General features: G+C 41.6%; 1 protein-coding gene across 3 annotated transcripts in view; it reads left to right on the forward strand.

Annotated features, from left to right (window-relative positions):
• The window catches only part of plch2a (phospholipase C, eta 2a), a 242,523-nt gene extending 231,152 nt beyond the window's left edge, over positions 1–11,371 (forward strand). For all 3 annotated transcript variants that reach the window (XM_084721859.1, XM_084721858.1, XM_084721857.1), the window contains exons 21-22: positions 3,608–3,983; positions 8,526–11,371. In XM_084721859.1, coding sequence (XP_084577985.1) covers positions 3,608–3,983; positions 8,526–10,177 — 2,028 coding nt within the window. In that variant the 3' untranslated portion in view covers positions 10,178–11,371. The remainder of the gene's footprint in view (positions 1–3,607; positions 3,984–8,525) is intronic.
• Positions 11,372–15,905: the final 4,534 nt, after the last annotated feature.

Raw genomic sequence — 15,905 nt, forward strand, 5'->3', positions numbered from 1 at the left:
TAGAGCCGCACATCCCCAAATAGTTGTGAAATGCTGTAAATAGAGCTGTAAGAGGCTGTTTTGGTGCCTGCTCCGGCACAAGGTGCTCCATACACAGGACATGAAGTGGTTGTGTGTAGTGGTGACACTGTTGTGACATCACAACGTTCAGCTCTCTATCAGTCCTCTGTACGCCTCAGTAAAATTAGTCTTTAAAGTAAAGACCTTCATGTCTGTATAATGATGACTTTCATTTTGCCTAAAAATACACTGAATACTTTTTATTAATTTTTTTCAAAGTCTTAACTGTATTGTCTGGACAGAGATGGATAGAAACTTAAACTTGACTGGTTTGCTGAAGCATAAAACCACAAGGCCATAACTGTAGTTATTTCTCAAAGCATACTAAATTGCTATGGTTTCAACTCCACTCCTAGAGTATACCTGGAAACATTCACTGTAGCTGGAGAGGTAGCACTTGTTGAATGATGGATATGTGTGAGGAAATGGCTGCAAAACCACAATGTTTTGTGTTTCTTAATTTTTATCTCAAGCAGTTTGGTAATAAATGCGTTTGTCAGTCCAACACATAAATCCAGAATCAGATGTCTTGGAGGATTTGGTAAAGGCATTCAGTGGAACTGCTGGAACACCCTGCTTCCAGTTTTCAACCTAATCCAGGGTAAACATACAGGACGTACACATCTCATTAGCCTCTGGGGTAGGCTAAGACAAGTGTATTTCCCATAATGTTGGACTGTCTTTAAGGTGAAAGGCTTTTCAGGCTGAAGGCATCTTAGGCAGCATAACATAATATATTGAGTCTCATCTCTGGGTTGCTTAATAATTGTCAGATCTGATTGAGCCGACATTTCCCTTTTATTCACTCGGCCAAATACGTCTTTTCTTTATCATCTTATCTTTTTGTCTGCACTGTTGCTTTTTCTGTTGATAGAAAATATACATTCAGAGAAATTCACTGCAGTGGTCAACAGTCAGACTATTTGGATCTGCTTCTTTCACATTGTTTGACACTTTTGATAAGAAGTCATAGCAAGGGTTTTAGGTAATATGATACGATGCCTTGCCCCACTAAAGCTCCATTTGGCATTACTGTGGACTGGTCCAATGCCATTTACAAGACTGTCTGTCAAAGTGACTTTGACAGACTAGGGTTTCACATTGTCATTGTCTGTGTGTCCACATCATTGTCATCATTTTTGCCCCAGTCTTTGTGACTTTTGACCATCACCATGCAGCACCTAAATCCTCAGGAAACATCCACACAGTGTAACATCATTGAAGTCTGTGTCATCTGAATACTAAACAAGTGAAGGAAGAATTTAGATGATTAGAACATTTTTGTCAATCTCATTGGATTTTGGTATGTAAAAAATAAGCCAGCCTGCATGAAAGTTGGTGCAGTCTGTATGTTACATATAGCCCATTACTACAATATTCTAGTTGTTTTAGAAAGTGCCAACTTTTAATTTTTTCTGTTCCTACACACAGTAGTCGTAGTCACTGTATTAGGCTACAGAGGAAATCTTCATGTGTTAAATTTTAACAGATAGCTTTAAGCCTGTGTTTGCCTAACTAATAATTTACTACCAGGGCTACAGCTGCTGTATATATATCATACACAGTAGAATAAATGGACGGTGCCTCTGGGTCTGAAAAGTGAAGCCAGTGTAGAAGTGCCTTAAACCTGCATTCTGTCTAATGGCCAGCGGGGGGCGGGGGCTGGTTGCAAAAAGAAGTCTGCTTGTATGGAGTCTAATGTGAAAATGTGCCAAATTCACACTGGATGTATGACTTCAGTCAGCAGTCTCCTAATGAGGTTATGGTCTCAATCTCTTCTTTGAAATATTCTTCTATACAGCATGATGTTCATATTGTGAATTATTCAGTGTAAAATAGATGATAAAGCAGGGAATACTTGAAGGTCCAAACGTACTAAAAGCAAAAGATGCACCTCATTTAACGCACAACAATTGATGCTGCTGTGGCGCACTGCAGGCTTCAGATTTGAAATGCCAACACCACAGAACCAGCAGTATTTTGGGAAAAGGTCACTATACTGTATGTATCTGTTAATTTCCTTAGAATTATTATTAATAACAGTTTATTTTTTAATAAAATATTGTCCTCTCATGGGAAAAAATCCTCACCTTTTTTTAGGACAGACTAAATATTGTGCAATATTCATATTTTTGTATTAACAGATGACAGATTATTTTGTATCATTGACAGATGTTTCATAGAGGTGACGAGCATCTGTCATCACTGTAACAGCAACACACATGCACTCACCGTCCCTCCTTCCCTGTCACTCTCAACTGCCTTTGTCTCCTCCCCCGCAATTATCTCTGTTTAATTAGCACAGAGTATTTGAAAGTACACAAATAGGATTCAGAGTTAAAAAAAAAAACCGCACCACAAAACTTTACAGTAACAGGATTCATGATCATAAAAAGGTTTTATATCACGTCGACACATCTATCCATATTCACACACTCCCTCCCACCCTGTCTTTCTGCAGCAAGGCTTTTTTTTTAACCTGGTTTTATGTGGTGTTGCAGTGCTGTCAGCACCCACTTCTCACGTCCATGCCTTTTTATAATTTCTTTTAGCTCTCTCCAAACAGGTACTGCAGCTGCAGGAAAAAAAGCATTGGTCACACTACCACTCTGACCTAGTGCTGATTGTGGAGCATCAAATGATGTGATGTGATGTGATGCTTTCAAAATCAGCTCAAGGTCAGAGTGGGAGCATCAAGACAGGGTCTTGACACACTCAAGACCCTTTTAGTACACATCTGCAAATTAAAGCAATAGATGTACATCAAAACATGTGCGTCTAACGCCTTTAGTGCATTTGGGCCTTTAGGGCGGTGCTGCCATCTGGTTGACAATTCTTTTCAGTGGGTCCATCACATGCAACACGCAGGGCTCACGAAACTCAGATCAAACTGTCAAACTAGGCAGTATCAATCAAAACAAAACAACATTCTGTTCTACATTGCCTATTTCTTGTTTTAAATATTTTCACCTATCGCAATCAGGTAGCCATTATGCAATTATTTCCTGCATAGCAAACAAGCCAAAACCAAGCACTGTCCAAGTCGCAGTATGTCCATGCGCTTGTCAGTGCAGCACATGCTTTACAGTGTTTCAAAAAACAAGATGGCAACCCCCATAATGCCAAACTCAAGGCTTCAAAACAGTAATCCACAAACCAGTGGGTGACATCATGGTGGCTCCGTCCACACTAATTGTTCTACTGTCTATGATACAGGTGTGTAGGTCCTCAAAATGTCTAACAGACTAACACTTAACAATCCATGTGGAATTCAAAACTAGTCAGCATGGACTACATCTGAACGATCAAAAGACTGAGTGATCATTCATATGTGTAATTACAAGAAGTTCCTTTGATAGATGTGGATATTGATGGAATTAGTTTTACTTTTGAAGCATGCTCACTGTACAAAAACTTGCTATTGTAGCAATAATGCAGTGTGGACTGGTGCCACTTGCATTATGGCATTGTCCTCGTGTGTCTTCTCTGTGACTTCTTCATGTTGGTTTGTGTGTTTGACAGTGATGTTTTGTTGTGTTTTTGTCAGGCCAGAGCAGCCAGCGGCATAAAAGGGCTGTTTCACAGAAACCCAAAGCAGGCTTCCCTGGACAGCCATGCTGCTGTACAGCACAGTCGTAAGCACCCGTTTGGTGCCCACCTCCTGCGCCGCACTGCCAGTGCACCCACCAAAGGCCAGCCCAAAACCAAGAAGGGCTTCCCAGAGATTGCCATCGACACCAAAGACTACAGCTCAGAGGGTGCTAGTGAGGAGCGAGAGTCTGAGGAAAAGGCCTCCGCTGCCGCCTCTCACCAGCCCACAACACCACTACACCGCAACGGGGATTCACTGGCATCCCACCAAGCCAAGGGCCCCTGGGACCGTCCTGACACCAATGGGGCTTTTCACCCTGAGGAGGGTAAAGGTAAGAGCCCACTTTTTGCTCGTCGACCCATGAGTGAGCCTCTGAAACGGGCCGGTCGGCTCCGCTTTCATGACCCACTGGACATGAAACCAGGGGTGTTTGCCCGTGTTGCACTTAACAGCTCAGGCAGGGTGGGGATGTCCTCCAACTGCATCACGTGTGTGATGGGCTCCAAGGAGAGTCCAGAAGCTGAAAGAAAGGGTCTGGTTAAAGAAAGACAGGGACCCAAGACCAAAACGGCTCATGGGGAGAGACAGGAGAGAAGTAACCACACCAAGAGACAAGTTCAACCAGAGCCTGTAGCCAAACCCCAGCCCCTCGCTGCACAGACAGAGTCCCAGCAGTCTCCTCCCCTTCCCAAGTCACACGTGGAGGCCCAGTTTCAATACTCACCCCAGGCTCTGTTCCGACCTATCCCCTTCCAAAGATCCAAAGCCAGACAAACTCTGGGTGCCCAGCACATTCGACCTCAGCCCGACACATCACAGAGGACCGGCCTGGCCCGGTCTTGCAGCGTTCCACGAAGACGCTCCCCCAACACGGTAACCCCAGCACCGATCTTCACAGCAGACTGTAGGTCCAACCTTCATTGGCAGCAGGCAACACCCCCCAACTATGGGGCTGTGTGCGCCCCCTTCACAGACATTAATACAAATGAAGGTCTTGCGCTCAGTGACAGTAGTAGCTGTGACAGCTTTGGCAGTCTGAGCAGCTTGGAGTCACCTCCTATGCTGCCTCCAAGTTCTGTCCTCGACAGCCGCAAGAGGGCTGTAGGTACCCTGCAGCGCGAGATGAACGCACTGTTTGCCCAGAAAATGGAAGAGTTGCGCCATAAGTCCCCTATGTTCTTCGCTGGTAAGATGCATCTGAGGCAGTAGGTAGCTGCTGTGTAGTGGCTGTAGTGGGCCTGTTGTTCACTGTAGACTGTAGATAATTAGCCAAGACCACAGGACCACCATAATCCCTTTGCTGTAGAGCTCAAAGTAAGATTCACCTCATCATCCCACGTGTCCCTGATAGTTTGAGATACAGTGTAAAACCCCCACACATTTCTTTCCATCATTCCCAATTAGAGCTCAATTCTAGCTCCTGTAGCTTTCACTTAATCCTTGCACTGATTCTGATTTCAATTAACTCATTTCAATTTTCCATTCTCTGCCTTAAAATACCATACCTGTTACTACCCCCTTGCCTGACAGATGAGAGAAGTGGTAAGTTTTAACTTAAGTTTGCGTAAAAGGAATTTGGCGTTTTTCTTCTAAATGCATTATACATATTAAAAAATATTTGCGGAAAGCGTGAAAAGATCGATAACTATGTATTACTGAATTGTAGAGTTAGACCGTTCAACTGCTGTTCAAGATTTTTGTGTTCAGGATTTTTTGGGTGGACATGATTTGTCCCAGTCCTTAAGAATAAGTTATAAGTGTGTAAGTTTACATTCAGTTCAAGTCAGTCTTTCAATATTTGGAGAACATGACCTACAACAACTGGCTGAGCACTGGAAATCATAAGGAACTGACAACTGTGCTGCTTCCAATGAAAAAAACATTCTCCTTCCTTCACATGACATATTTCAGGGGAGTCCAGTTTCTGCTGAAAACCAGCTGTTCTAGCTGACTCCACTTTGTTTCAGCATCCCTCAATCTTGCGGGGGAAACCAAGTATGTTTAGGGAGTTGAATTTTAAAGATTTCAGGTTTCATCACAGCAGCTGATGTGTGACATCTGTTAAGTCATATGATGAGCCTCTTGTCTTTCTTTCCAGTGTAAGAAAAGAAAAACAAATGCTGTGATGTTTGTTTTCATGTCGTTAGTGATAATATCTCTTGTTAAAATGCTTTATCTGTCCTGGAAGCTGCTTCCTTGCCTCCATTCTCCCTCTTCTTTCCAGTTTTGCTAAACTCCTTTTTCCTCTCTGTCCCTTTTGCACGCCTTCTCTGTTCCTAGTGCAGAATTGAGGGGATGACCAGAGCCAGGTAAACCGCTGAATGCATGCGACCTTTAAACACATCCTTTGCACCTTCACCTTGACTTCACCCATCAGACTCTCTGTCCCACTAGGCTGCTTCTCTCATGGCCCATTTGTCACCTGTGGGGTGATGGCTAGAGTTTGGAATCCATATTACTGTTTTCACATATTCTTAAAACCGCACTAACTCAAAATAACATTAATGGAAGAGCACCGTGCCAGTCACGGACCCTCACTGTGTGCCTGTGGATGACACAATTCATGAAACTTAGTTTGTCACTTTTCACTGTGTTAAGGGCTGTACAATGTTTTCAGACAGGATTTAAACAGATTTTTTGGAAGAGAAAATGAAGGTCAAGAAGCTCATTTGTAATTTACAAATTACATAGGTTACATACAACATAACAGGCAAAAAAAATAAGCTGTAATACAGTGGAGTTGTCATTTATTGTTTGAGCAAAAATGTCTTTCTTTACATTAGGAACAGTAGTTTGACAAAATATTTTGTCAGTAGGGGTTGTCTGTCTGGAGCCGTAACTATTAAATTCTCAAATTTACTTGGAGACTTTTCTTTTGTTGGATTTGGCCTCCATAGCGAGCCTAGGGTCACTTCAGACTAGCCACCGGTAAAATGTAGTGCTGAGCTGCTGCCATTTTTAGTGTATAGGCTACACATTTTTATAGTTGGATAATGTAGGAATCACTTCAGGGCTTCAACAATGAGAAATGAAAATTACTTTGTTAAAAAAAGAACTGGTATTCATTTCCATAGCTTCCCTTTAGGTCAAAGGTTAGACTTTCAAAATAAAGTTCGCTGAGGAACATTTCAGGTGACTGTCACAGTTTGGTTATGTTTAGGCAAAACCACATGGTTAGGTTTAGGAAAACTTCATGGTTTTTAGTTGAAATAACTACTTCCTTCAAAAATAAACGTTGACTGTTGGTCGCACACACAGAATCCAGGGTCCTGTGTGAAAGTCCATCGACCTTTCATACTTAAGTGAGGCAAATGCATGATTGACATGGAACTCTCTAGGGCAGCATTTGCCAGACTTTTCTATTTGTGCATTAATGAACATTCCTGACCATTTTTACTGCCATTTCCACATCATCTCATTATCTTAACATGAGTTACTGAAAACATACATACATGTTAATACTATAAATGAGAAATAAATGCATTGTAGGCTGAGTGAACAGGTCATCTCATTGTTTTTATTTCCTCTCATCAGGAAAACAACATATCACATTTTAGCCTACTTTATAAATGAGGCAAAATTAATTTAGGAGGAATTACAGGCTCTAAGATTTTCTCTCATCAGTAAAACAGTATACACATTTTAAATGGTTTACAAAAGTGTACTGCAGATCGAAATCTTAAATTTGCACAATTTCTTCCATAGTCTTTTATTTATTTGATTTATTTATAAAATCTCCTCTGACCCACAATCCAGTCTTTTGGAATGACTGCTCTAAATGCAGCATTATGGTTGCCTTCAAAGTGCACGTTGTTAATGTAAGACTATATATATTTACTTATCAAGCAGAAGTCTAAGAAATGTATAGCAAGAAATCTACATATTATACAATTTATTTAAAAAAATTAAACCTACAAAGTGGTAGAGCTGACAATAAATTGAATATATTTGGTGTGGGCAAAAGGGCCTCTGATTGCAATAAGTTAACAGAACTGAATGATTTGAAGGGACAGTTCACCCCAAAATCAAAAATACATATTTCCCCTTGGCCTGTAGTGTTTTCTATCCATCTAAATAGTTTTTGTGTGAGTTGCAGAGGTTTGGCAACATCATCTGTAGAGATGTCTGCCTTCTGTCTATAACAAGAGGCTAGATGGCACTTAGCTTGTGGTGCTCAAAGCACCAATAAAATCCGTTTTTAAAAAATTAAAAACTAGTGTGTCTCTTTCCAGAAATCATGGCCAAGCTACTCAAGATAATCCACAGACCGTGCTGTGAGTAGTTCATGTAGGAACTACTTTTTTTCATCAGTAGAATCTACCAGAACAACTTTCTTTCTACTAGAGAAAGTCATTTCTACATGAAAATGCTCACAACAAGGTTTGTGGATTATCTTAAGGAACCAGGCCACCATCCACATTATATACTAAACCACTCCACTCGTGCATGTCTGTCTTTTATCACTATACCAATACCAACCCTTAAACCATTACCCTCCACATTGTTCCTTAACTCCGAAAAGTTGCTAAAAGTTTAATCCGTGTTTTTTGGGGTTTTTTTTGTTTGTTTTTTTATTAAAATACATTTCATCCATGCAAACCCACCCAAGTTGCAAACCCACATCCTGACAAAAATGTACAAATCTACTAAGGGACACACTTCAAGGTTCAGTTTGGTAACAGGAACTGTGAATTGGTCACATCTTGCAGACATCTGTGCAATAAGGTCCAAGCTAATACTGAACCAATGCAACGGACCAGTGCATCTCTAGTTTCCAAGCAGACAATTATTACTTTCACAGCTAAGAGCTTTCAGTGACCATGGAGCACACTGATGACAGTGATTAATTTCTCCCTTGTCTTTCTTTCCACAGACTATTCCACAGTGCAGAGACCAGCTCCCCCTCCTCCATTTCTTGCACTTAACTCTGAAGACGCCAGGAACACACGTCTCATCCGCTCCGTCTCCACTCCAAAAGAGAGCCTGTCTTCACATCTCTCCTCATCAACACCACAGCACTCACCATCCACAGCAATAAATGCAGACTCCCCATTGACTGTTCCTTCAAATGGGGCAGTGGACAGTCTTATCAAGGCGAGCGGAGACCCCAAGAAACCCCCTACCCCCCTGACAAACCCTGCTGAGAAAACTGTACCATCAGAGTGTAGTCAAGGCACCCAGAGCAACAGAAGCAGTCATTCATCCATGGAGAACACACCAAACCAGAGGGAAAAGCAAGAGACTCTGACAGAAAAGAAAAATGATACAGCAGAGTTAAAATCTGACCGCAAAACGGAGCCTCCTGCTGCAGCAGTAGTGTCCACTGGAACCCCTGCAGTCCCTGCAGCTCAGATAGCCCCGGCCAGGAGGGCACTCTTCAGCAATTTGCCATCACACACACCAGTAAGAAGAACAAAAAGTGAGGGCCATGTTCGGGTGGCTGTAGCCTCGGCTGGGCAGGCCCAATCAGCTGTACCAGAGGTCTGTACGGATGCTACCATGAACGACCGTCTTTGGAGCAAGTTGGAACCAGGCAGCCACCGTGACAGCATGTCCTCCTCCTCCAGCATCTCTTCCAGTGACACAGTCATTGACCTGTCCCTGCCCAACTTGGCCAGGAAGAGCCTCACCAGCCTGCCCACAGCTAGCGGCACCTGCGATCCTGCCTGGGCCAACTGCCGTCGCTCCACATTAGTCTCCTATGATCCCCTGCGGGTCAGCAAGAGCAAGTCAAACCCCAACCTTCAGCAAAGCGTGTGCCCCAAAGACGAACTAAAGCCCCGCCCCTTGCAGCCCCCCCAGGAAGCTTCTGCGGATTCACCCAGCCGACTGACTCAAAGGAGGCACACGTGGAGTCGACTCTATATGGAAGGGCTCAAGCAGTCATCAGCCAGCAGGCCTTCCTCTGCAGCTACAACACCGACAGCTACAGCTTCCATGTCCAAAAGCCTTGGCGACCTGACCTCTGATGATATTTCCTGTAATTTTGACAGCAAGTACCGCAGCATCAGCCGCAGCTTCATCGTCAGACCAAACAGGGATCAGCTCCGCAAGGGCAGCCCGCAGAAATCACGGCCACCCAGTGACCTGACAGAACAGCTGCGAAAGCTGACAAATGTGGAGCCCCTGACTGCGAGTGACTTCACCCAAGAAAACAGGCCTAGAGAGCCACAGGAAGAGCCTGTGGATGAGACTCTGGTACGAAGGACCTCCTCCAGGAGCCAAAGCAGGGTGCGGTACATTGCAAACAGGGCCAAGAAGGCCCAGGAGAGGCAGAGGCTCCAAGGCCTGACCCAGGGCAGAAGTGCAAGCTTCAGCCTTACTGGTAGCATTGGCAGTGGAAGCAGTGCTAGTCCCATTGAGGAGCGGGGGAACCCTGAAGGGGCATGTTGCGTGGCCCGGAGTCCCTGCACCAGTCTGGACCTGCTGAGTCAGCTCGCGTCCCTAGGAACCCCATCCCCAAGTCAGTCTCAGTCCTCCCCAGACCCAGAAAACAGTGAAGTCTTTTTCATGCTCAAACTCTAAGAACTGGCTGACTTGGAACTGAGCGTGAGAGACACAGCTAGAAACTTTGGAATACAGTCCAGCTTTTCTCAAGTCAAAACCTTTTTTTAGAAAAAGTTGCATATCTTGCATAATATCTCACAGAAAACTGGTTCACAACGCAGATTATCTCAGTGTCTCTCAGAAAACTGTGTTCCACTGAATTAGTAATCCATGAACAATCAAGTCTGTATCCATTTTTTAACCTGTGCGTTCAGAAAACATTGTCTTGAAGCTACTGGAGAGCAGTTCTTTGAAAAGCAACTACTACAGCTCTGTCATCTGTTTGCACCAAATGTTAGAGAATTGCCAGAATGTATTTAGTGAAAAATACCTGGAGTTTTTATATAGCTGTTTATGTTGACTGTGACTACTCTCATGCTTGAGTATTTTTTTTTTGGAAATTTACATGAGCAAACAGTAGCAATAGATCGCAAGTAGAGGACAGGATTTTAAATGATCCATTCTTTTTATTTACTTGAACTGTAATGGTGTACTTTTAACTGAGTTGAAAATTAGATACTTAATGTCAAGACGTTATTATCAGCCCGTCCATCCACTAGCAATATTTTGAAAATGATGGCATGGTATCTTATTGAATATAATGTACAGACTGATGCTGAAAACTGAGGCTTGTCTCATGCCTTTGCTGAAAAAATGGAATTATTCCTACAATGCAGATCAAAACGTCCTCATTTTTAGTATTCCTTGTGTAGTGCTTACATTGTAATTTGACCGAACTGCCAATATTTTGCTGACCTTCCTGATCTGTGGCATGTCACAGCACTGAGATCTTGTATGTTAAAGCAGTGGTGGACTAGTCCATACCAAGTTTAGCCCTTTTTAGTTAACTGCATGTCTTTGATGCACTGTGATGTTTATCCCAAGGCTGTGCTTTATTTTACAAAGACTTTTTATATAAAGATTTGTTAATGTCCCAGACTTCTTTTTCAGATCGTCTGACAGTGGTCACAAGAGCATCATGCCTGAAACCCCGTGTTCTCATTGGTCCGTGGTACTAATACAAGATGGAAATGATCTGTATCGAAGCACGTTTATTTGTCGGCCTGCTGTATTGTTTGCACTGCCATGCCAGTTCTTTGTGCAAAATTTTAGGGACAATATTTAATTCAAACAATGTGTAATTATGACCTGAATAAATCTCAAACGAATATTATTGTAAGTTTCACGGCTCATTTATTTCATTTACACTCAATCTATCCACAGCTGTTTTGAGCTCAGAAACAAAGAGGAGTCGTTAACAAACCAGTTAAACTGAGCCTTATACAAGCTGACATGTAAAAGCCTTTGGCCTTGGTTTTGGCATGCTCTGCCTGCTGCTCTAATTATGGACTCTGTTTGGGTCTGTGTTTACCAGCCGTCACCTCTCTCAACCTCTCTGGCAAAAGCCCCACAGACCCCCTGCAGGAAGGGAAAATGTTCCAGAACAAAGACTTGATGCTGCACAAGAGACGACAAGCTCAACCAGTCGTTAAGGGAGAGAAAAACATATTTTCAGTGTCCCTCGCTTTTTTATGTCATTGTAGTCATACTAGGACATATTTTGTAAATCCCCTTAAAATATGCTAAAGTATACAGTGTTTTCTTCTGAACCAAGATCTTGCTGAATTGAAACCCCCTTTGAAACGACGTGTACACTGACACACAAACTGTCAACTGAAGCCTAATACAATGATGACAACAGTAACGGATTCATGCATACCTTTTAGGAAGCTAACGTAAATGTGCTGGTATCATCTTCCTCTGACAAGCCCTGGAACACTGATCCATTCTGCAGTGAATGACTTCATCTGCCAACATTGACTGGCTCGAATTTATCCTAAGCTTAAAGGGTAGCTTTGGCATTTTTCAACGCATTTCCCCATGTTTTTGTGTTTAAGTGGCTAATGATGATAACACTCTTTTAAATTGGTCCAGTACTGAGTGAAACCGATACAGCTATCAGCTGTTGAGCAGGTTTCAATGTAATTATTGGGCAAAATTGTGAAATGACAAAGAATTTTAATAAAAGTTTAATTTTGCCACTTGACAACATTATGGAAAGGATAAACCGTAAGCTTTTTTTTGTGAAACCCCCCAAAAAATGTCTTGTGTATCTGGCCAAACTAACCAGACTCCATACACTCAATACAGGAGCAGTTTCAAAAGTTGTTTTCTCCATTACTCACTTCAACACAAATCATGGGAAAAAGGTTGATGTTGAAAAATACTGAAGTTACCCTTTAAAAGTGCTTTAACTGTAACCCTCAAGTCCTTGAAAGTCTAAGTCTTGAAATCTGAGAATCGGGGCAGCCCCTCCATGCTTTCTCAGGACACTGATTTGTCAGTCAAAGGTTTGTCCATTGTCGAGTCTGTGGTTTCCAAAGCTGACGGCCACCTCTGGTGAGCTGTCACACACTGCCAGGCCTCTTCCTCAGCTCTGTGAGACTTTGTGAAGCATGACATGCTCATTTTAGCACCACAGACTCCGCTCCAGCCAGCACACAAACACAAAAGACAGCTTCATTAGGATTCCAAGAAAACCACAGAGTTCCTCTTAAAGCCGTATTTATCTGGACAGTTTGGCACGGCTTGGCCTCTCAACTGCAACCTTCAAGCCTTGTCCAGCACTTCAGGCCTGAGAGAATGTTTTTGTCTCAAAGAATGAATGCAGTCCCTCCTCTTAAGATGAAATCATTGCCTGTTTTCGAAGGGTCTCTGCAAATAAATCAATTTGGTTTGTAGGCTTAGTCTAAAACCTGTAGAAATTTCTCTTAGACAAAGAAACAAGATCATTATTTGTGGATACCCAGTGGTGTTGTTTTCAACACTGGGAGGACCAAAGGTGGCAAAAGTACACAACTTCTTTATTCAAGTAGAAGTATGGATACTTGTGTAAAAATACTCTGTGAAAAGTACTGATTCAACTTATTTACTCAAGTAAAAGTGAAGAAGTACAGGTTCTGAAATGCACTCTAAGTATAAAAGTAAAAAGTATGAAGGACTATTTCTGTTCATAACTAATTCCTCACTTTTTCTCTCCACTGTCAAGTCTCATATTGTTGTCTTGTACATTGTTTTTATCTCATAATAATGTAAAGAGCAGGAAGTACAGATATTTGTGTTAAGATTAAGGGAGTAAACGTAAAAAAGAAATACTAAGAACAGATACCTGAAAAATCTACTTAAGTACAATAGCAAAGTATTTGTACTTAGTTACTTCCTATCTGAAGTAGGGAGTGTGGTGGTTGTCCCCCAAGAAATTCACAAAATTTCTTGCATTCTGGTGAATTTTATGAGCCAGTTTGTGTCTTTACTCCATCAGTCTATGTTGAAAATGTCTGTTCATGTAAAAACAAACAAAATTTAGGCGCTGGGTGACAATTCACAATATATGGAATATAATGCAGTGAGGCTCTCTGACATTCTGCGCTGTTTTCAAATATGTATCCTCCTGTAGACATGAACTATTTTTCAACATATAGACAGTTGACGACTGTATGTCCATCACCGTCAACAAATCACATGCTGCCATTTGTTTGACTGTTATTGGACTTGCTGTGTATCTAGATCTAAATAGATGTTTTCACAGCAGCTGTATCAATATGAAATAGAGAAGCTAAGCCACGTACCTTCTGGTGGACCACTGTGGGACCTAACTTAAGAAACACTGTGAACTGTAGTCAGTGACAAGAGACTAATAATTTTCCAATCGCAATTTAATTATGTCAGGAGTTACATGTAAGATGTTTGTCAATTATAAGAATAATTTTAGAAGTCCAGAAAGTCTCAGTTTGTCATACAACTGAAGTATCAGACTGTAAAGATACATAATTATAAAGACTACACACCCAGAAGTCACATAAGTGACGTTGTGATTTTTTCCCTCCCAAAGCTAACGCTATGCCTCCTGTGTGTTTTCGTACTGGATTGTAGTCACACAACAGCAGATCTTACTTGTTCCTTCTCTTCCTGGCTGATAAAAGCACCAGGAGTCCCTGATAAAACACTTCAGGTAAGACGAGGGGCAGCGAGATTTATGTTGATGATGTATTATGTGAGCTGAGAGATGTAAATTATTTGTACTGTTGACTACCATTTTTATTTTTTCTAAAGTTTCTGAAGAGCACACCAAAAGGTGAGGGACTTTTTCTCCTTAACACAGATGTTACCCATGATAGTAATTAAGTCCTGTTCCACTTAGTGCACAATAGCATCAACCTGACACTGTTTTGGAAACTTAGTTTAATTAGTATCATTGGTAACAACTAGCTAAGTTGTCTTCTGCTAACTAGCAAGCTTTAATTTTTGGCAGGAAACGCTCAGTTATGATTAGTTAGCAAAGTAGCAACATTTCTAAAAGTAGACTTGAGAAATGTTACCAAACAGCTAATTAGCTGTAATGACAACAAAAAACTGCATTTTGAGACTTTTTGAGAAAAATGTCAGACCTCCTCCTCCTCCTCCTCCTCCTCCCTTTCCCTTCTGCCTCCTCCTCCATGGTTAGCAGCCATGTTTCTTCTGTATGATGACAACTTCCAACCATTCAGCCTTGTCTCCTACAAAAAATGATAGAATTTATATCATTATCTATAAAACTAATTTGTAACAGCAAATACGTGAAGGAAATGTAATGCTACTTTTGTCTTATAATGATAATAATATTTATTTGTAGAGCACTTTACAAAATTGACATTACAAAGTGCTTCAGAAAGGCAGCAAAATACACAGGTTCAAAAGTCAAATAACAGGTGAAACATAAAATAAAAATAGTACAGCGCAAACTAGGAAAGTAAAAACATTTTAAGAAATAAAAACAGTGCAAGACAGTTCAAACTTAGATAAAATCAGGAAATGCTCTTGGATAAAAGTATGATTTAAAAAGAGATTTAAAAGAGATCATTGACTCGGTGAGCTGATTCTACCTGATATCCCCTGTCAGCACCTCAGTCTGTCTGAAAGGATGTTGTGATTTATTGTGTCAAAGGCTGAGCTGAGGTCCAGGAGAACAAGAACTGAGCATTTGCTATCATCAGCAGCCATTGTGCAGTTAAAGGCACAACACGTAAATTAAAACGATAACAAAAGACATAGTTTAACGACGTTGTGAAGAAGTCTGGGATCATGGGAGTTATGTTCACTTTCACCCTGATGAAAGCCGATGAAAATCTATCTGACATGAATCTGATGAGAGACATAGTGATGGTGACTGATGCGTCATTTTCTCCTGAACAGTTGTCTTCATCTGAGGAAGAGGAGAGCTTTGTGGCGTGTGTGTGTGTGTGAGTGTGTGACAGAGGGAGACAAATGTGTCTTTGCCTCCTGAAGCTCCGATGCCATTTAGTTTTAACTTCTGTCTGCAACTAAATAAAGTGCCATTGTAAATGATAAGTTTCCTAAACAGAGGCAGGTACGCAGCGGGCTGGTCTAGCAGCAGTCTAACAGCACCATAAATTACATTCATATAGCCACAATTACAATATACATCATCTTGGTACCACTGCAGATAAAGTCAGCCGCTCAGTTTTATCTTACTCTATATCATTCAGTTCCCAGCCATAGTACTTCAATTTTCATGCAATTATTTTGACTAACAAAAAGCTTAATCATAATATTTATGTCTTTATGATATGGTCGCCTGATAATCATGCATCAATCATATGCTCTGTGTGGGAAGCACCCTCCCTCATCAAACATGCCTATGATACAG

Source organism: Lutjanus erythropterus, chromosome 6 (genome assembly GCF_056507025.1).
Source record: "Lutjanus erythropterus isolate fLutEry1 chromosome 6, fLutEry1.hap2, whole genome shotgun sequence".
In the NCBI taxonomy this organism is placed as follows: Eukaryota; Metazoa; Chordata; class Actinopteri; order Lutjaniformes; family Lutjanidae; genus Lutjanus; species Lutjanus erythropterus.